General features: G+C 45.6%; 1 protein-coding gene across 1 annotated transcript in view; it reads right to left on the bottom strand.

Annotated features, from left to right (window-relative positions):
- MLXIP (MLX interacting protein) overlaps window positions 1–22,508 on the bottom strand; it is a 1,610,055-nt gene that overhangs the window by 265,765 nt on the left and 1,321,782 nt on the right. Inside the window, exon 14 of the mRNA XM_069619595.1 lies at window positions 3,621–3,748. Within this exon, the coding sequence (XP_069475696.1) occupies window positions 3,621–3,748 (128 nt within the window). The remainder of the gene's footprint in view (window positions 1–3,620; window positions 3,749–22,508) is intronic.

Raw genomic sequence — 22,508 nt, 5'->3', positions numbered from 1 at the left:
CTACAATGCCGGGTGTGAATGCACAGTCAGTGGCCATGTTCCAAGGAAACTGCTGGCTCCCTCGCACTTCGAGCACCATTTTCCTTTCCGTAACTTCCACTCACCACCTGTCCCCTCAACCCACATATCACCCCCCACCCATGCTCTCTCTAGGCCTCTCTCCCCTCATATTCTGCCCTCCCATAACTTACTTTATCCATCGGCCGCTCGTGGATAACCCAGACTCTGGCCCAATTTGGTTAATATAGGTACCAAACACTGGGCGTCGGCTACAGTGTGCAGCAGGTCAGCTGCAGCGACCCGAGTTCCTGAATAAATATGAGACACACAAACACATGAAGTTGCCCGTCTCCAAGCATTATAAACAACCAGGTAAGACAAAGTTCGACATCAGTGGCATAATGATCCTATACACATGGGTGCTGTACAGGAGAAGTCCAGGTTAAGTCACGGGTGTCCCACAAAATATCTCCTCGGAGCACCACCACCACTAACAGGTTGCATGGTGGTAGCTACCTGAACCCCTGTAGCTTGTCACAGGTGCCTTTACAATGCATGCGGTGAACGGTTCTGTTGTGGGGTTTCATTAACATTAACTTCATTTTGATGTTGAATAATCCAGATGGGTCGGGGGACACCGGAGAGGGTGTTGGTGGAGTCTTCCTCGTTATGGTTGCATCTCGAGCAGCAATAAATGTGAAATTAAAGTATAGTCTAGGAGCAACACAGTCCCACAGGGGACGGGTGGGATTTAAGATGGTCGGTTATATTTTTTCAACAGTATTGGAGCCTCTCTGCTTATATGCTACGTTGGAGGATGGACAAAATTAACACATCTGACCACCCTGATGGTTGTGCCCTGAAGAAGGCTGGGTCTTCCAAAATTAACAACTGACCCAATAGCCAAAACTCGAGTTGCCAATTGTAAATTGCATAATATGCCAAAGAATTACAATTGAAATTAATTTTGGTCTAAATTGATTAGTCTCACATAGGTTTAGAATATTGTGTACCACGTGTAACAGAGTAGTGGCACACAGTATCGAATAGGTTCATTCAGGATGGTTACTCTGTTTTCCACATTTTCTAGTTAATACGTGTCAGAAATTTGTTATAGATTGAGGCTGCTGTTAATTTGTATGCATTTTGATCGTTCTCACAGAGGGGTTACTATGAATATTTTTTGATCAAACCTATTTTATTCCTAATACATTATAAGACATGTTTTCTCTATCATTAAGAAATGTACAACATAGATTTCACAGTAGACAAAGTGAAAACCTCAATTCATACATAAGAATACCACATTAACAATACAAATTCATAAATCATACAATTTCATTCTTTACACCACTACTTGGTTAAAACAATTTTTTGTATACCGTCTTATTATAAAACCAACAGCTTGGATTGCATTGACCCAACCTAAAGTGCAAATTTTTCCAAGGCAGGTTTTGTCAATGGCTACACATAGCATTTCTAAGCATATCTACAGACCAAGGCCAATATCTTTCGTTCCTATGGCAACCACTGTTTACACAGAACTTCATCAGGGGCACACAACTAAAGAGGTATATTACAATATGTATCTCTCTCATTCATACAGCTGCTGCAACCAATGGAGGCATTCAATCCCCAAATTTGTCATGTTCTCTTAATTTAACTTATTTAGTTTTCATGGCATTACTCCATAATAGTTGTCATACGCTGTATACTGACGGTTAATGCTCTGCGCTGGGGACCTGACCCCCATCGGTCTGTCACCTGTCGGGTGAAAGACCACGTACTACACTTACTCTGTGACTTACTAAAACAAGGGAACTAACTTCTCCATCATGTGATTGATTTACTCACATGGAGTGTCCTGCTCTAGATGTGTAAACCATTCTGTTATCTCGTCCCGTGCATCATTTTTTCTTTTTCCTACATCGACATAAACCTGAAATGATTATGTCAGTTACACTAGCATCTACCACTCCATTGCCCACAGTTACAGCCTCCAATGTGGCCTCTGAACATAACTCACTTGAGTTTCTACTATATGGCATGCATGTTTTGCCCTCTATCATTCAGCCAGCACGTGCCTTCTAATACACGTAATCGGTATCCATGCCATGTGCGCTGACATTTTCTTCCTTCCTTATCCCAGAGAAGAAAAGGCACAAATGTGTCAGTTATTCTCTAGCTCCGTCGTAGAGCTCTTAATAAAATATCAATCTACAACATATGTACTTTTAGTTGTAGTCACTACCATCAGCTACTGACAGTTATATACATATCATGCCCCAACTAAAGATGCCCGCTTGTTTTCATGGCTTGCGTTCATATCTCTAACAGTATTTTCATACCGGCCTTATTCTTTACACAGTCTCAATTTGATCTACCCCGCTTATGCCACTCAATACACTCGTTAGGACCTTTTGCATCACTTCTTGTCATGCCACGCACCATTCCACATGATCGCTCCAGTGTCATCTATTGTTTTATTCCCCCAATTTGCTTTCCCTTTCTTCTTCTACTTGCAACTTGGATTCTTCCATCAATTTCTCATCACATTTCTACTCGTGTTGTTACTGACGCTTTCAGATCTAAAATGCTCATCAAATTCATCAAATTCTTTACAAAACTCTTATTTTTACCCAGTTATAGTCACGCCTTGATTATTTTTCTTTTGTTGGCCTTCCTGCCTACATGCTTGATCCTCCATTCTATTTTCATTTCTTCTATTGGTCTTCTTTGTTTGCTTCTTTCATAGATCAAGTCTCTAGCCCTGCTTCTCTGGCTTGTATGCATTGCTTTTACATGCTTTCCTAGTCTTGTCCCTCATTATCTTTCCTCTTTGGTATCAGTCTATGCACCTACTTGTACACTTTGTTCATCTTCCTTGTTTCTATTGGCTCTTCGTCGCTCTCCTTGCGCTCAATCGCATTTTCGCTGCTTTGCTTGTTGGGCTATGAAATTCTGAAATGCCCTTCCTTTATATGTGCATTTTGCTTATACCCTTATATTTCCATTCTGCTCTTAAAGCACATCCTGGAATTCAGGTTTTGGCATACAGTTAGAAATGATGACGATCCCATGATGGAGAATAGCATTTTCACAGACGTGATGTTAAACAGTGCAAACCTATTGGAGATGTTATTCCTTCCTAAGAGTAGAAGCAACAGTCTGAAGAATAACATTCATTTAGAAACTATCTCTAAATATCATTAGAAACTATCCCTTTTAATTTTTAACATTCTAAATCGGAAACCAAATATGTATGACGGCCTCCCAAAAAACAGTTTAATACTAGTTTTTGATTCCCCCTAAATTCAAGAAATAGAATTTTGTATATGCCACGAGGGTAGAAAAAAGCAAGGCAAATGAAATTTGCAATGTTTTTGGCAGTAATCAACAATATTAAAATGATAACTTGGAAACCAAATGTGTATGATGTCCTTTTGAAATTCATTTTAAATACCAGGGTTTGATTTCCCATTAATTCAAGAAATAATAATCTGCATGTGCTGCAAAATTAGAAAAAAGAGGGGCAAATTATGTATACGATTTGTGGCAGCAATCTACAAGATATTTTGTCTATGGTGTAAAGGATGAGAGTTCCATGTAAAAAAGCAAACCTAATTGCAGCATTCAGAGCTTCTACTTCGTCCCTTAGTCGCTTGGTTTCCTCCTGTAGCTGGGTCCTTTCTTGCTGTAACTTGGAGACATATTCAAATGTCTTTTGGAGCGTTATTGCATGACTAATCTACAACAGTGAGAGAGAAGACAATATATATCTTTTTAATAGGCACAATATTAAGGTAAAAATCAAAAACATTTCTAAGATCTGAAGTATTATTTTCATGGTGATTAAGATACTGAAAGTCCATCGCTCTCCCTCCTTCACATATTCTTGGAAACCCTGTTCAAGCAGCAGGCGAGCCCAGAAAACTGCTCTTAAGATGTTGCACTTTGCACTTCAGAATTTAGAAGCCTTAGTATGCGAACCTCCTTTCAGGAGCTCAGGTCAACAGGTTCTATTTGTAAACAGTCACAGCTGCCCAAACCCCAGTCCCCATGTTTTTACGCCGAGCAGTATATGATTTGATATGATAGGTTATTTATAACGTGCTTAATACCCAGAGGTTTCTAAGCGCAGACCCGGGGAACAAACCTGTGTTGCTCCGTGCCGTCTTGCTTCCAAGGGAAGCATGTTGCCGCTAAGCTATCCTCCCGAGACTAGTATGAAAACACTGGCCTGTGCATGAAGAGATGGCAGGGTTTGAGTTTTAAAGAAGGATGAGCTATGGACTATGCGTCCTTGAATCGTCATGAAGGTAAACTTGCATTACTCAGGGGCATTGCCAAGCGCCTGACCGATGAAGTGGCAAGTGCTGGGAGCTCCGTAGCATGGAGCTGCTTTCCCCTCTTTCCTGAACCCCCTACAAACCCCCACGAGTACCTATGAAGAGGTAAGCCTGCTGGATCATCCCATTAACAAAACCGTCATCGAAGTTGGGGTGTGGTGGTAGAGAGGCAGCGGCACACACGGAGCAAGGCCCCATGATGTTGGATGGCGGGGCACCATACCGGCGATTCAGCAGAGGGGAACCGCGATAGGGCTGGATGCCTTCACGCTGTGGAGGGTGAGCCTGCGGCACCAAGTGCAGACAGCTGAGAGGGGGCCAGGCAGCCGGTGGAGAGCAAGGATCTCCGTGATTTTTCCATCGTGGAAAAGTCTGCGACGGAAAAGTTTGCATGAGAAATGTGTGAACCACAAAAGGTTCGCACATTTCCCATGCGAACACGCATTCAAAACCCCTACATACCCACACCGCCACCCACACCCACAACATACCCACAACACTCCCCCACCCACACCCTCAACACACCCCCAATATAAACAAACCCTACTTACCTTTTTTTACACGGTGAGTCCCTGCGGCGCCAGTTCCCTTTCACTTCCGTGATCGGGAACCGGCGCCGCAGGGTCTTTTTTTATTTTTTTTTCGGGAGCTGCAGGTGTGTCCCCCGCAGCCCCTGCTCACTATACCACCTAGTGTGAGGAAGAGCCTGTTTGGGGTATGAAGGGATTATGTTGGTTGCATGTTTCTAATAGTTCAAACTGTTTTTTTAGGAGTTGGGGGAGTTGTCTTTGTAGGAGTGCCTGAGTGTTTCATGTTTGAACTTCACTGTTTTCTGCAAATTGTACAACGGCACTCTGTTACTGCTAACAGGAGTTAGCAGTCTGTCCTCTGTGTTCACCAGCCAAGGCGGGGCTTAACAAGCAAAACACACGCCTCTCGCGGAGCGTGCAGAGTGCCTGAGTGTTTCATGTTTGGTGGCGGGTGCAAGTTTCAGCGAACATCATCTACATCTTGATTACATTTCTGCAGCTGATCCGATGCCTGGGAGAGTGAAACAAACGGTCGCACAGCTCCAGAATGGGTAAGCCCTATACTAAAACTGTTACGCAAGCAGATACGAGAATGAGAAATGTGATGGTCCATATGGAGGCCACACCTGAAGCACTCCAGGAGGCAAATATGTCTGTCACAAGAGGGGGGAAAAATAATGACTCCAGGAGGCAAATATGTCTGTCACAAGAGGGGGGAAAAATAATGACTATTACAAGAATGATAAGGATATGCCTACCCCAGACCCGATACAAGCGATTGAGGCCAAAAATACTTTTTGGACAGGTACTTGTACTGATTTTGGGGACATCGACAACAACTCGCTGCTTGAATTGTGCTATTCTTTGCAGGCAGCAGCTGGGGTAAATGGGGAAACCCCAACAGTCACTGGAGACCGGGCTCAAAATCAGGAGCTGCCCTTGGTCAAGAAACCTATTTCACCACTCCCCCCGATCTCTGTCTCAACAAGCAGAGAACCCCCAACTTTCTGCATCACCAGATCTTTTTCATGCCTCAACAAGGGAAGAAGTCCTTAACAGCCTACATGGCAGTAGCAAAGACTTGTAACAAACAAACAGGTCAGATACGGGGGTTGTCCAATTTGCAGTAAAAATACTATTAAAGTTGTGTGGCTTGATACTAGACAATTTGGGCCTCATTACAAGTTTGGAGGTAGCCTGCCTGTATTACAGGCAGACTACCTCCAAACTTGCAAAATAATCCGGCATCCGCAAATGGGCAATTACCTACCCTTTTGCGAGTGCCGGAATCGGTTGATCCCCATTCCGATTTGAGCCCCATAGGGCTCAATGGAAATGGAGATGCCTGTAGCACCGGCACCGTTCATAACAGTGCTTGTGCTACAGGCATGCTGTGCTCGTGGGTGCCTTTCATACCGCCAGGTCAGACCTGATCGAATGAAAGGCACCCACAAGCACAACTCGGAGTTTGCCAGTCCAGATAAAACGGTACCGGCAAGCATACCGGTACCGTTGTATCCAGACCGGCAAGCTCGTAATGAGGCCCACTGTAAAAAAACACGATAAGACATTGGGCCTCATTACAAGCATGGCGGTCCGGAAACTACGGTACCAGTAAGCATGCCGGTACCGTAGTTCCCGGACCCCCATACTATGAGCTGTGCTCGCAGGCGCCTTTCAGCCTGCCAGGTCTGAAATGAGGCCCATTGACTCTTTGGAGGAAAGAATAACAGCAAATGATAAAAGAAAGAACGATATACGACTCTTAGAGAAGGTGGCCCATAAATCACCAGTTGGCTTAAAGGATAAAAGGAAAAACACTCCCTCTGCTGAAATTTCAATTGATATGGGTGTCAGTTCACATATCATCTCGCCCTACTTAACTAGAAGAGAAAGGAGGATTGCATTTTGGCTAGTCAAAACCACAAGCACCCAGTGACTTGCAAATCCCCCTTACAGGAGCCCCTCAACTCCACTACCATCCCTTCGGCCCCATGAAATAATAAAATGTGTAAAGAAGAAACTGACACGTAAACAAAAACATTTACAGAGGCCAGTAGAAACCCTAATAAGCTAGTTGCTGGGGGAGGAGGATCTTCCAAGAAATCAGGAGGGGAACTTGGAAACAGGTATCCCCCGGGTTGAACTAAGGGATGGTTTTGCCAACCCCTTTACAATTACAAATAAAAGAGTCAATGCCAGAATCTCAACCCCAGTGTCCACAGCGTGGGATCCAGTCAGAAACTGCTAATCAAGGCCGCAGTTCAAAAGAAGATGTCCTGGTGTCTCCGGAAGATAAGATATTCACAATGGGACGGGAACCACAGACCTTTTCAGGAAATAGAACAAATAGGTCTGACGTTCTGATGATGTGCTATAAGGTAGTTTTGTGGAACCAGTCTGATCGGAGGGAGGACACTATGTACGTGTACACTGTGTTACATATGAAGTGTCTGCCTTATTTAGAGCACACCAAGAAAGTATTCAAAAAGCGAGCTACCTGATTGATAGCTGAACACACGTCCCAGTTAAGGACATTGTTCAGGCACAATCTTTTGCACATGCTCTTCAAGGGGGTTTGGCACTACAAGTAAAATTAGACACCGGGGCCCGACACTCAACTGTAATTATAGAGGATGCGGCAGGATGGGAGTGGTTTAAAAGGTTTTATCATGAAAAACGTAACCGACAGTACATGAACATTGAAAGCAGTATCGTGGAACGTGCACTTCTTGCGGAACTTGGATATAACTGCAGAGTCAGCCTTTCGGCATGGTCTGGGCTAAGTCCAGACCATGCCGAAAGGCTGACTCTGCAGTTATATCCAAGTTCCAATTGCGAAGGAATATAGAATTGATACAGTCTCTAGATCAGATACATGGAAATGCACCTGTGAATATATATGTTGCCTGGATTTATCATATATGGACAATAAGCCCTGAAAAAGAGCATCGCTCGAAACACGTGTCAGTTAGTCTTGAAATCAAACCTTTAATAGCATTAAACAACACATTTTTGTGTATGGGCGGACGACGGAGCCGCAGCTCCACGTGATGAAAATCACATCCCGACTGCCCAGCTCGACATGGCAAAGGCGGTAAGCCTTGTAAGGCTTCCACGCTCCGCGATGGAGGAGCGTTTGTGAAACATACTCCGACCACACTCCGGCACTGCAAATATCTCATATGCTGAGATAATTTGCTTTGATTCTGTGCAAATCTCCTTGATGCTGCTGCAGCCGTGCTATTTATTGGTGCCTATTGTGCACATACGGGGCGGCATTTCGGAAAGTGCTTTCCAAGATGGCGGACTCTCCGCACTGCCTCTGAGGGTACGCCTGACTTCATTGCATGGTCAGGATGCCTTCAGGATTGGTCCTCACTCGCCACAAAAGGACCGATAGGGAGCCGGCAGGCGAACGCCGGCCCCCACTAAAGACCCCCACACACACCCCGTTGGAGCACATCCCCTCGACGACACCAGAGAACCAACATCTCGGCAGACGACGGAGCCGCAGCTCCACGTGATGAAAATCACATCCCGACTGCCCAGCTCGACATGGCAAAGAAGGTAAGCCTTGTAAGACTTTCAGGCTCCGCGATGGAGGAGCGTTCATGAAACATACTCCGACCACAGTCCGGCACTGCAAATATCTCATATGCTGAGATAATTTGCTTTGATTCTGTACCAAATCTCCTTGATGCTGCTGCAGCCGTGCTATTTATTGGTGCCAATCGTGCACATACGGGGCGGCATTTCGGAAAGTGCTTTCCAAGATGGCGGACTCTCCGCACTGCCTCTGAGGGTACGCCTGACTTCCTTGCCTGGTCAGGGTGCCTTCAGGATTGGTCCTCACTCGCCACAAAAGGACCAATAGGGAGCCGGCCCCCAATCTCCTCGACTTGCAGCCCTACTAATCTTGGAGGTGTATCTATAAGCATGCATACATCCAGCGCTGCCTGGCCTGCCTGAACCAAAAACTTGAGTAATGTACAGTGAAATTAATCCTATGGCTACGTGAGCGAGTTTACCCAAACATCATATTATTAGCTACTACATAGCTTGCTCGTACTTTGTAATCAGTGTACTACCTGTACGTCCTGCCTATGAATGATACACCAAACAGCTGCATTGCGCACCCAACTGCCGCCTGATGGTTTGATTTTCGCCATACGGTATACGACTACTGTACTGCTTCTTGTTATTTAAATGTTGCATCTAGCGCCTAGCTACCTTTAGCATTTAAAGGCTGTATTTGAATGTCGCATCTAGCGCCTGACTACCTTAGCATTTAAAGGCTGCATTTGAATGTCGCATCTAGTGCCCGATTACCTTTAGCATTTAAAGGCTGTATTTGAATGTCGCATCTAGCACCTGACTACCTTAGCATTTAAAGGCTGTACTTGAATGTCGCATCTAGCGCTTGGCTACCTTAGCATTTAAAGGCTGTATTTGAATGATGCATCTAGCGCCTAACTACCTTTAGCATTTGAATGCTGTATTTGAATGTTGCATCTAGCATTCAGCTACTTACCATTTGAACACTGTATCTAGCCCCCAGCTACTCAGCCACCTGAACATCGTTTTTAGCTCTTAGCTAACCTTCCATCAGAACTTCACATCGGAATCTTAGCTACCCTGCCTCCCAATTGACACGCCCTTCTCACGCCCAACAGAATGTTCCTACCCGGCATTTACTCAGCACTGCCGAGAATAATTATCTACCTCACCCACTCAACCAGTTTCCCAAGATCCATTCTTAGCCGAGCCCCTACAGGCACCATACCCCATCTCACTATGTATTATGACTGACTACTACTCGCTACACCCTCTCCCATTCTGCTATACCTCTCTACACCATGCAGTCCATCTGACAGAAATGCCAGACTATGTGCCAGACTACCCAAACTATATGAGCCACGTGCCAGAGATTCCACCCATACCAACCAGACCCATCCCTCTATGCGCACAAGCACTCCCACTATCAAAGGGATAGATCCAAGCACAAAAACCATACCATAGCCACCCTACCCACCAACACCAAAACTATCGCCCCGCCCATCAGAGGCGCCTTAATTAATGCGCGGTCTGTAGAACCCCATGCCCCAGATATAGCAGACCTCATTCTAACAGAAGAACTAGACTTTCTAGCCATCACTGAGTCGTGGCTCCATGCAGCCGCTGGCCCAGCTCTCTCAATAGCAATCCCTGACGACTATACCATCTTTCGAGCGGATAGAACTGGATCCAGAGGCGGAGGCCTTGCCATAATAGCCAAAACACACCTCAACATTAGATTTGACAACACTAACAACCTCCCTTCGTGCGAATCACTCACCGCCAAACTGCCTACGGCCAACTCCCAAACCATCACCATTCACCTACTTTACAGACCTCCTGGACCTCTAGGCTCCTTCGAGGACGACCTCACTACTATCCTCTCCAACAACCTAAAAAATACCTCTCAGAGCCTGATTCTAGGCAACTTCAACCTAGGCTTCAAAGACCCCAAAGACCCCCAGGCTACTATCATCAACAATGCCCTGTCAGAAATAAGCTTCACCCAAAGAGTGTCCACCCCCACACACAATAAAGGGAGAACCCTTGACTGGATAGCTGATCATAATTGCGTAGTCTCCATCATTGGCAGCTACCCTCAACCATGGTCTGACCACCACCTCATCTCCTTCAACCTTGAAGCCTCAAGCCCTATCACCAACAACCCACTAGCCTCAGCTATCCCCACAAGAAACAAGAAAAGCATCACAGCGGAAAAAATTATCCCCCTCATTCTCCCAACTTTGAACCAGCTCTCAACGGTCACCAACCCTCAACAACTCGTATATGGCTACAACAAAATCATGCTCACGGCCCTAGACTCTATTGCTCTGCTAAAATTAAGAAAATCCAAACCGAAAAAAACCTGAACACCTGGTTCTCTGCCCACCTTAAAGCCCTCAGACTAGAGAAATGAAAAAAGGAACTAGCCTGGAAACATTCTCTAACAGATAGTAACAAACTAATCCTCAATAAAATAGCCTCCTTATACAAAAAAGAAATCATAACTGCTAAACAGGAATCTTACAACACACGAATATCACAAGCCAATTCCAGCGCCAAAGAACTGTTCACCATCATTAAAGAGCTGGAAACACCTATCCTAGTCCCAGGCACATGCGTGAAAGACAAACAATTGTGTACTAGCATCTAAAATGCCCTCTCTAACAAAGTCACAGGCCTACAAACCAAAATCAATAACAAAAAAGAATCCCTCACCAACTCTACCAACACCCTCCTACACCCCACATCGCAGAACCTCTCAACCAACCCTCCCATCTGCTTCAGCTTCTCTAAAGTCTCCACACTAGAAGTGGAAAAAATCATCCTGAGTCTCAAACTGTCAAATTGCCAAGGTGATCCCTGCCCGTCACAAATTATCAAAGATGCGGCAAGAGACCTCTCACTGTTCATTACCAAACTCATCAACGCCTCCTTTGCCTGAGGCACCATCCCTAACACTCTAAAAGAATCCTCGGCCCTTCCCCTACTTAAAAAAACATCCCTCGACCCCTCCACGCCCATTAACTACAGACCCATTACCACTGTTCCCTTCCTCCTCAAAATACTAGATAAGACAGCTTAGCTACAAATTCAAAAATACCTTGAACTGAACCATCTTCTAGGAGTCCGACAATCTGGCTTCAGACACCAACAAGGAACAGAGACAGCCCTCATCAATCTTAAGGCTCAAATTGACACCCTAAGAGACAATGGGAAAACTGCCCTACTGCTCCTGTTAGACCTTTCTGCAGCATTTGATTTAGTAGATCACAAAATTCTCTGCAATCACTTGGACTCGGCTGCCCACTTCTCTCAAGAAGCTATTAACTGGATTGAGTCATTCTTGAGCAATAGATTGATGCGTGTTTTCTCTACCACAGCGTCAGCTGACCCCATCCCCATCACTTGTGGAGTCCCGCAGGGATCATGTGTCTCCCCCACACTGTACAACGTGTTCACTAAGCCCCTTTTTGATGATCTTGACAGTCTGGGTATTACCTACACGAACTACGCAGATGATACCCAGATCCTCATCCCGTTAACGGGAGATTATAACAAGGATTTGGCCTTGGTGAATAGGGTGTATCTCATCATCCAGGCATGGATTGCCTCCCACAGTCTATGCCTGAATAATGACAAGACAGAACTCATCATCCTTGGATCCACCACCCACTTAAACTGGATCACAACTACTCCAGCTTCCTCATAGATGGCAACTCTATCAAGGTAGCCAAGGAGGTGAAAACCCTCGGTATCTATCTAGACTCCACCCTTTCTTTCCACAAACAGGTCAGTTCCAGGGCTTTCTCTACAGCCTACACCTGTAAGCTTATAAGAGCAGCTAACCCCTTCCTATCTACACAAAGTTGCGTTACCCTGGCCAGATCCCTTGTACTCTCAAAATTAGACTATTGTAACGCCCTTTACGTCGGAGCCAGCAAATATGTTACAAATAAAATCCAGACACTTCAAAACAATGCTCTCAGAGCAGCGCTCTGCATCCCCAAGAGACAACATATCTCCAACCACACGCGAGCCCATAAGTGGCTTACTACCACTGACAAAATAATGCTCAAAGTAGCCTCCTTAACTCTCAAATCCCTTAACAATGAAGCCCCCCAATACCTAGTTGACAGAATAACAAGACACACCCCATACAGGCCATCTAGAACTGCCAATGCCAACCTGCTCATAGTTCCTAGGTTCAAACGAATCAAAACAGGCAGGAACAGCTTCCAAGTGAAAGCAGCCCAACACTGGAACTCCCTACCTCCCGCCTTAAGGTCACCCCAATCCTACCCCCGCTTCAGACGCAATTACATTCAATGGATAAAGAACAATGACAGTTAAGGCACAGAGAATGTACCCTGAAGTTTGTAAATATGTATATCTGTAAATGTGTCCTCATCACATATATTGCATATACTGTAACTGTTACCATTTATGTACTCACTGTAAATACTGTACAGCAATGTAACCAAGCTGAGAACAACCTTGATGCTCCAGAGCCCTTATACCTTCTGGTCCGGCGCGCAATACAAATGAATAAACAAACAAATAAACAAACAAATAAACAAACAAACGTGTGGTACTTGATCCTAGCAGAAAGCCTGTTTGCGTTGTATGCAATATCTATGGTTGGCTGCCCATCTTTGCATTTCTTCCAGGATATATGATGCAAATAGCTTCCCTATGACATCTTAAATCGAGACATTTTAAACAACACATTTTTGTATATGGGCGCAGTGTGTTTGTGTCTCTGTAATTATATTGTTTCAATGGGTGGAGTCCTAAGCAGAGGTTCCACAAACGATAGAAACACCTGCAGCCCGTGTTAGCCATTTATTGTGATATTTTGATTTAAACATTGGATTAAACTTTGGGTTCCCAGTTCTTTCTGCTTTCTTGCTTGTTACAATCACACATAACATCAGGTTGCTTGATGATTTGATGGTAGAATCCTCTAGAAGGGGCTCGCCTGCACTGTATTTGTTATTTGTCGAGTTCAAAGCTGCATTTGATTGGGGTAAGCTATGGGGAGAATTACGACAATTGGGCTGCCCAGAATGGCTGGTGGACTCTACCATCCTTTTACATAAATATGACAGTGAGAGTCCATCATGATCACCAAGGTTCCTTGTCGGACAAAGTGGTTATAGACTGGGAGGTAAAACATGGATGCATGTTGGCCGCCTTGTTATATAACCTATACATGGCGGATCTCCCAGCTGAGATTAGTCCAAGCACTGGATGCTCAGTAAAAGTGGGTTCGACCTTGTCCCTAGTGCCCTCTATCCAGACAACCTGGTATTAATGGATAGAACTGTCAGAAGGGTTAAAAGAAATTCAGGCCCTACTAGAATACACTGAGACAAATGACCTAATGGTCAACATGAACAAGACAAAAATGATGGTCAAAGCAGGGGGTAAAATAAACGGGGTCAAACTGGGTTTTGAAGTAGGCACCCTTGTTTGGGAATGGGACTATCATCCATTTTTATCTATGATCTGATCATAGAAATCAGGAGACGAAAGGCGAGACAATTCACACATATCATCAATACATTTGCCAGGGAATCGGCAGTAAACACATTGGGGGGATCCTGAAGCTATACAAGCAGTGCTTCACACCAGCAATTCTGTATGTAGCCTTAACAATGGCGGAATTGTCCTGGTTGGGGTTTTGGAAGGCCTATTTTGGAGGGGGATTTTGAGGCTCCCACCAGAGACTCCCATGGCTTTCTTGCAACTGGGACTGGTGTCACTCAAATACGCAGAGGCCTGTTATACATGAAATCTAAGAGCAAGCCAAGATGTCCCTTGTTGGGCCTTTTGGGAAAAAGTCATGAAATTTCGCAGAGCATTCCCAGAATAGAAACTATCGTAAACTAAACGATGACCGCTTTCTTCAAATAGGCTGGTGCCCGGAATTCCAAAGGGCTACACAGTATGAAATCCAACATATTATCGTAAATAAAATGATGAAGAACGACTGGGTTTGTAATTATAGTGCACTGGAAAAACTGTAGAGTTATGGACTGGTGGTGGGTCCAAACTCAGGCCTATCTCCTCAGAAACCCTAGCCTGCTGGTTTGTGACCTTAGGTTGCGGTTAAGGATAAATCAATTGCAGCTACTAACTGTGTAAGTGGTGTATACCAAATTGCCAATGGACCAGCAAAACCGTCTTATGTGTAATGATCTAGATCGACCTGAGATGGCCAGACACATCTTGACCCAATGCAGAACGATGAGCACAAGATATATGTGTTTATTGGGCAACTTTGTCAGCCGTTACGACTCCATAAAACAGAGGCATTTTGGCACTACTGCTTGAACAGTGAGACAGAGTCGGTACAGATTGCATTATATCGTCTATGATGCGAAATAAAATTTAAATGGGGTAAATGAAGAGGCCAAACAAATACGCTATCCCCCCCCCTCCCATTTATAAATGACACCAGTGGTAGCATCAAATGCTGACAGAGCCCCAGATAATTACAACATTGCCACTAAAGGTAGCCTGAAAAGAAAACAAAGTGGATACAAGTGTACATTCTGAGGGCAACAAATTAGTTTGTATGATTATAATACCTTTTAAGAGTCTTTTTAAGATGAGCCTTTTTTAGAATGTTTTAAAATGTTGCAGATATATGATGAATTGTTGAATTAAATGTGTGTAAAATGTATTTTTTTAAAGTTCATTATGTGAACTAAATACACATAAACTGTTATTATTTATACACGCACATGCAGGCCATACTGGAAGATTGACATATAAGGTACACAGAAGTTTCATGAAGAATGAAGTGAAGTTCATCTCCCTGAAGAGGAAATCTATAGAGAGGCGCTAGACGCTGCAGTAGTGTTCCTACAGGAGACCCACTTAAACAGGACACCCAGCGTCACATCAGTAGGCAACACAACCAGAATTATTTCGTCTCAGGGGATTCCAGAAAAAGGTGGGCGGAAATCCTCATCAACGGAGATTTACGGTTCACTAAAGGGATCCAGAGGACCCGTATCTACTGGTTAGGGGCAGGTTATTTGGGCACAGTTTCCCTCTGGTACCCATTTACGCCACTAATGAAGCACATGACTACCTCTTTGAATTGCATTTCCCGATCCTTTGTACATTCTGTGAAGGGGCGGTAGTTGTAAGTGGAGATTTTAATTGTGTACTTGACCTGAAGCTAGATAAGACACCCCAGCCCTCTTATGCAGACAGGCTTGCAGAAGGCCCTCAGATCCCTGAAGGCAGCCCGTGGCTGGCTGTAACCTTTGTGTGCGGATAGCTCTGCCCAGGACCTTGTCAGAACTAAACACTATTACTCATATTACAAAGCCAATTGGTTTCTCGCGGCCAAACTTAAAAGGCAAACCATCTGCAATCTCACCCCCTGCCTGCGGGATGAATAAGGGTGGGATCATGATGAAAAACGAGAAACTAGGAATAGTAGCAGCCTATTATGGGTGAATGCTCCAAAATGGCACCAGAGATGAAGGTCGAATACCTGTCCAGGGTCCTGTTTCCAAAAATCATGGAACAAGACAGAGGAGTTGGAAGCTCCAATCTCACAGGAAGAGGTCGAATGGGCAATGCAGTCTGTGCCTGCAAATATGGCCGGTCCCAGATGTCTTCACCAATGCTTACTATAATGCGTTTGGGGCCATTGTTGCCACTCACATGGCTAAGCTGTTCAACTTGTTGCTGAAGTCGAAGAGGGTTGCAGAATCCATGGCAGAGTCAGTAACAACATTATTGCTGAAGCCGGGCAAGAATCCCAAAAAACTCTCCTTTTATCGGCCAACAGCCCTGCTCAATGGCGACTCGAAAGTCTACGCCAAGCTTCTGTTGGAACTCACCAGAGTATTGGGGGAACGGACCAGATGGGCTTCAGCAGGCACAGAGACAGGAACAATGACTTCCGAAGGTTGACTGCTTTGATAGATGGGGCACATAGAACTAAACAACAGTTTGTAATTGTAGCGCTTAATGCCCATAAGGCATTTGATTCAATAGATTGGAACCACATTCAGCAGGTGCTGAGGGCCTTTGGTTTGGAGAAAATTCAGGTGGGTGATACTGGCAGGTTACCAAATCCTGATCATGAGAATTGGACTGAACAGAAAGTTATCATCCCCAATATCTTTTGAAAGAGGAACTCGACAGGGTTGCCCCCTGTCCCTGCTTATTTTCGCACTCACGGTCGAGCCAATGGCATTTGCTTTCAGGGGTAATAAGGCAATTAAGGAGGTAGTTTGTGGTATCCCCCAGCATACAATTGCATCGTATCAGGATGATACCATAGTGTTATGTTATAACAATTTCTTAAGCGCACGTTCGCAGAGGCATCATGGCACTGATAGACTGACAAGAATTGGCTGCAACCATCAGGCAGCTAGAATAACAGTTTTGAGAACGCACCTGAACACAAGATGGCTCTCTATCACTAACTGCTCTTGGGAAAGCATTTCACAATTTGACGGCCGATACTGAAAAAGCATGTTTGCCAGTTCTAAGCAACTTGTAATAAGGGATTACAAGGAAACAGCCATCCAGTGAACGAAGAACCCAGGTAGGAACATAAAACTGAAATTTTCCTCCAGGGATATTCTGCTCCCAGTCCATACACAGCCTGGTAGACGACGCAGAGAGATTTAAACTCAATGCGTTTTAACACTGGAAGCCAGTGAAGATTCCGCAGCATAGGTGTAAAATTAGTACCATAAGGAGAACCAGTAGCCACTCGAGCAGCCAGATTCTGAAGTCACTGAAAGCGCTTGATAAGATACAAAGACTGTCAGGTACAGGAAGTTGCAATAATCGATGCGACTCATAACCAGAGAGGTCACAACCGAAGCATGGAACTGTGTGGGAAGGAAAGGTAGAACTGGAGTATCTTCAGCTGCAGTCTGCAGATGACCACCCTGGCATGTGGCACCAATTGATCCTCCATAGAGCGTGACAGTTTCACCCCCAGATCCCTAACAACAGATACCGGGGTAGGAAAAGGGCCAAGAGAAAGGGGCCAGAAAGAAGAGGTCCACAGGGCAGTGGCTGAGGGAGGGCCAGTCGGAAGAACCTCAGTCTTGTCCCCATTCACCATAAGCCAGTTAGCACCCATCCACCGCCCCAAGGCCTCCAGCCAACTCCTAAATTGAGATGACGTTTCAGTTTGCAGGGGATTCAGCTGCACTAGAATCTGTGTGCCATCTGCATAGGAGTAGCACTGGAAGCTGTCGGAGTGGATGAGGCCCACCAGCGGCTACATATATACATTAAAATGAATAGGCAGCAAGGCAGAGCCTTGGGGAACACCACAGAAAAGGGGGACAGGAGCTGAGAGAAAAGAAAAGATTGATGGGGTTTGTGCCCCACCTGAAAAGAAGGAAGAGAACCATGCCAATACCAAGCCAGAGAGGCCAGCTAGGGGGAGGCCATCCAACAGGATTGAGTGGTCAACTGTAACACTCCAACCTCTCTTCCGGCAGCCCTGGAGGCTCTCAGAGTATTCAAGGGGGTCTCAGGTTTTTGCTATCAACAGAGATAAATCCCAGGGCTTAAATATTTCGTTCTCAGGCAGACTTAGAGGGGCTGGATGAGATGTCCCCAATCTGATGGATGAAGGGCTGCATCGACTAATAAGGCATCTTGATTCCCCTTGTCGTTCAATCCATCTACGAGACAAACATCGCTGCCTTGTGGAAGGCATGTGATGAAGTCTGAAGGCACGAGGAACAGAAAGATGTGTTGTGGATGGGGAGGATAACAGCTCTGAAAATTACTTTAGTTCCGTGGTTGATATATGCATTCCGGACCTTGCCCTTGAAAATTCCACCACTCAGGTTGAATACGCTGCAGGGTAGGATGTTAGCGTATATATGGGGAAAGAAAAAGCACACATACGAAGGAAAAGAATGCTGCAAAGCTCAAATGTGTGGGGGGCCTACGGGTCCCAGATATTAAAAAATATTTTCTGGCAGCACACATTGCACAGCTGTATGAATGGGGCACAGGACAGGGGCAAAAACTATGAACAAGCAGCCACAACCCAATTGCTGAGGAAAATGCTGTTCCTAGGTAATAAAGCTAGGGAGGTTCAGGGAGATATCCTGTATGCAACAAAAACAACACTTGAATAATGGGCTAGTGGCTTGAGAATGATTGTGGTGCCCCCCAGGCCTGGGCCCGTAATCCCCAGTTTTACACAACACTGACATTTCCCTGGCTATGCCCGGGACATCATTTAAGGCCTAGGAGACACAAGGGCCTGAGGCATTGGGCACTACATAAGGGGAATCGAGGAGCGGCAAGCAGCGCTCCCACGGGGTTAGAATGAACTATTGAGAAGGGTTTGCAGAGGAAAGGGGCGACCATGATCTACCAGGTCCTACAAGAGAACCTACCGTCCAATACTTTCCCTTACAAGCAGAAGTGGAGTGAGGAATTGGGAGTGCCCATAGAGCAGGAGGATTGGGAACATATATGGACGAGGGCACAGATGTCTTCAAGGTGTACCACAATCAGGGAATGCACATTTAAGATATGCTTCAGATGGTACCTGACACCCCAAAGACTAAGCAAAATGGGCCTTGGGCTCTCCCCGATTTGTTGGAGGGGCTGCGGTATGGAGGGACATCTGGATCATATGTGGTGGAAATGCCCGATAATCACAATTTGGAAAGAGATCCTATCCCATATCAAGGAAATTACTGGAGGGTCCCTCCCTCTGCTGGAGCTGTCAACATTGGTGCTGGGCAATGTGCAAACTGAGGGGCAATATTCCACATCCGGGTCGAGACCATCCCTGATTACTAGCCTGCTACAAGGGTTCAGGTTGACAATCGCTAGCTAGTGGAAAGAACCTAAAAGCCCAGCGATAGACTGGTGGGTGAAGGATTGGGAGGTATTGGCAATGGAGAAAATGTCAGTCCTAACGTAGCAGATATTTCAACAATATATGGATGTGTTGTCCCCTTTATTGATTTTGTAAAAGACAGAGCAGATGCTCCTTAGGCAACTCCGTTTTAAAACACTTCTCAATGATCTGAAACGACTAGGATACATTAGTCACCGTAATCGTAATTCTGATGCTTGTATCTGCTTAGATTCACATGCTGTGCATAGGCCGACATCTAGTGGAAGCTGCGGAGTATTACAGTTTGTTTTTCGAAACTCGAAAATGGGCGTTGACACAGGGCGTGCCAGTAATACTATCCCTAGTGTGACGTCCACTGTACCCAAGATCCCTCACGCGTCTAGGATCCTCAGATTGTATTTTTTCTGACATGAGGTAGCATGAGGAGTAGCGTGAGTACAGATAATCCAAGCAGATAGACAGAAAGGTAAGACTGCAAGCAATCATGCGCCTTCTCTTGGAGGGGAGGAAGGGTGGGTCGCATGTGAATCTAAGCAGATACAAGCATCAGAAATACGATTACGGTGAGTAATGTATCCCTTCTGAGGCTTGTGGAATCTGCTTAGATCACATGCTGTGCATAGATTAGCGAGCAGTACCAGAAGAAGGAGGTGGGATGTGAGAAGGGTCATGAGAAAATAAGTGTCTTAGGACCGCTTGTCCCACTTGTGTATCTGCCTTGGAATGAGTGTCAATGCAGTAATGCTGAGTAAAAGTGTGAATAGAGCTCCAAGTAGCTGCTTTGCAAATGGTGTCAAGGGGAACATTTGCAATGAAAGCCAGAGTGGCCCCAATGCCTCTAGTAGAGTGGGCTCTTGGCGTAAAAGGCAGAGTATTTTCAGAGAGTGAGTAACACAGCTGCATACAGTTAATAATCCACTACGAGATAGCACCTTTAGAGACGCGGTCCCCCTCTCTGCCTGTAGCTACGGAGACAAACAGTTGATCTGTTTTTCTTAGCGGTCTTGTTTTATTTACATAGTAGAGGACCGCCCTACGCACATCTAGGGTGTGTAGTTTCACCTCAGCAGAGCTCTGCGGGTTCTGGAAGAAAGCCGGAAGCTCTATGGACTGGTTTACATGGAATGTTGATATAAATTTAGGTGAGAACCTAGGGTGTGTACGTAAAAACAGTTTGTCTTTATGGATAGTAAAGAAGGGATCCTGCACTGACAGAGCCTGAATTTCACTGACCCTTCTTATAGAAGTAATAGCTACTAAGAAGGCCGTTTTATAAGTCAGGTGTTTGAGACTGCTTTTATGCATGGGTTCGAAAGGGGGGGCCCATGAGCTTGGCTAGCACCACATTAAGGTCCCACCCTGGTGGTGGGTTTGAAATAGGAGGGTGAAGTCTCTTTACTCCTTCCATGAAGGCTTTAACTACTGGTACTTTCCACCACGACACCTTGCTATGGGAAGTGGTGTAAGCCGAGAGGGCTGCCAGGTGTACTTTCAGTGAGTTAAAAACCAATCCTGCATCTAGCAGGTGGAGCATGTATGTAACAATGTTGGAAGGAGTGCAATCAACTGGGTTGATTTGTCTACTCTGGCACCAGATAACGAACCTCTTACACTTGTCAAAGTAACAGTGCCTTGTGTTTGGTTTCCTAGATTCCTTTAGGATGTCCATACACCTCTGTGGCACATTGAGATGTCCAAACTCTATGACCTCAGTAGCCATGCTGCCAGGTTCATTGAGTTGGGTTGCTGGTGCACTGTTTGACCTTGGTGCTGGGACAGTAGGTTGTACCAGGCTGGAAGTTTGATGGGCTCGCACACCGCCATCCTGCGTAGGTGTGGGAACCACGGTTGTCTTGCCCAAATGGGAGCAACGAGGACGAGCGTTATCGATTCCTTGTTCATCTTGTTCACCACTTTCCTGATGAGAGGAGTGGGTGGAAAAGCGTACGCAAACATCCCTGACCAGTTCATCCACAGGGCGTTACCCTGGGAGTCTGGTTGGGGGAACCTGGATGCAAATCCTGGGCATTGTTTGTTTTCGCTTGTGGCGAATAAGTCTATAGTGGGGAAACCCCACTGAGAGAAGAGATCTTCTACGATCTCCCTGTGAAGAACCCATTCGTGTTCCTCTGGGAGGGAGTCTCTGCTCAGAGTATCCGCTAGGGAATTGAGCTCCCCTGGAACATGTTGCGATGACAGGAAATGTTCCGTCTGAGTGCCCATCTCCAAATTTTCTGGGCAAGCTTGGACAGATTTGGCGAGCGAGTCCCTCCTTGCTTGTTCAGGTAGAACATGGCTGTAGTGCTGTCCGTCCGGATTTGCACTGACAGGTTTAGTAGATGGGGCTCGAACGCCTGAAGCGCTCTGAATACTGCCAGAAGCTCTAGCAGGTTGATGTGGTTCTTGGCCACTGAGTGAGACCAGAGACCCTGTGCTGTGTGGTGGAGATGGTGAGCTCCCCACCCCGTCAGACATGCATCTGTAGTGACAACTGCCTGTACTTCGGGATCGTAAAAGGGTTTCCCCTTTGCGAGATTCTCTCTTGTCCACCAGTGGAGGCTTTGTACCAGTGTTGGCGAAACGACCACTAGATCGTCCCACTGACCACTTGCCTGAGACCACTGTTTCGCCAACCATTCCTGCATGGGACGCATGCACAGGCACGCGTGGGGGACCAGGTAAATGCATGACGCCATCATTCCCAGTAATCGCATTGCTTTGCGTACCGTTATTTGTTGACCGGACTGATAATGCGGAATTTGCAGTAGTATATTCCGAATTCTTTCTTCTGAAGGAAAGGTCAACCCCTCCTGGGTATCCAGGATTGCTCCTAGGAATTGTTTTGAGGTGCTTGGCACCAGGCTTGACTTCTTCTCGTTGATTGAGAAGCCTAATTCGTGGAGGAGGTCGATAGTTCTCTGAATGTTTGTCCTGCAAATTCCTGGGGTTTCCCCCGTTATGAGCCAGTCGTCCAGATAAGGGTACACTGGGATTGCCTCCCTGCGTACATGTGCAGCCGCCACCGCCAGTACCTTGGTGAATACCCTTGGTGCTGAAGCTATCCCGAAGGGCAGTACCTTGAATTGGTAGTGGCAAATGTCCACCTTGAAGCGCAAGTACTTTCTATGCGCTGAGAACATGGAAATATGAAAATAAGCATCTTTCATATCCAAGGTTGCCATGTAA

Source organism: Ambystoma mexicanum, chromosome 10, assembly GCF_040938575.1.
Source record: "Ambystoma mexicanum isolate Mex_15411 chromosome 10, UKY_AmexF1_1, whole genome shotgun sequence".
Lineage (NCBI taxonomy): Eukaryota > Metazoa > Chordata > Amphibia > Caudata > Ambystomatidae > Ambystoma > Ambystoma mexicanum.
This window is presented reverse-complemented; position numbering and strand designations above follow the sequence as displayed.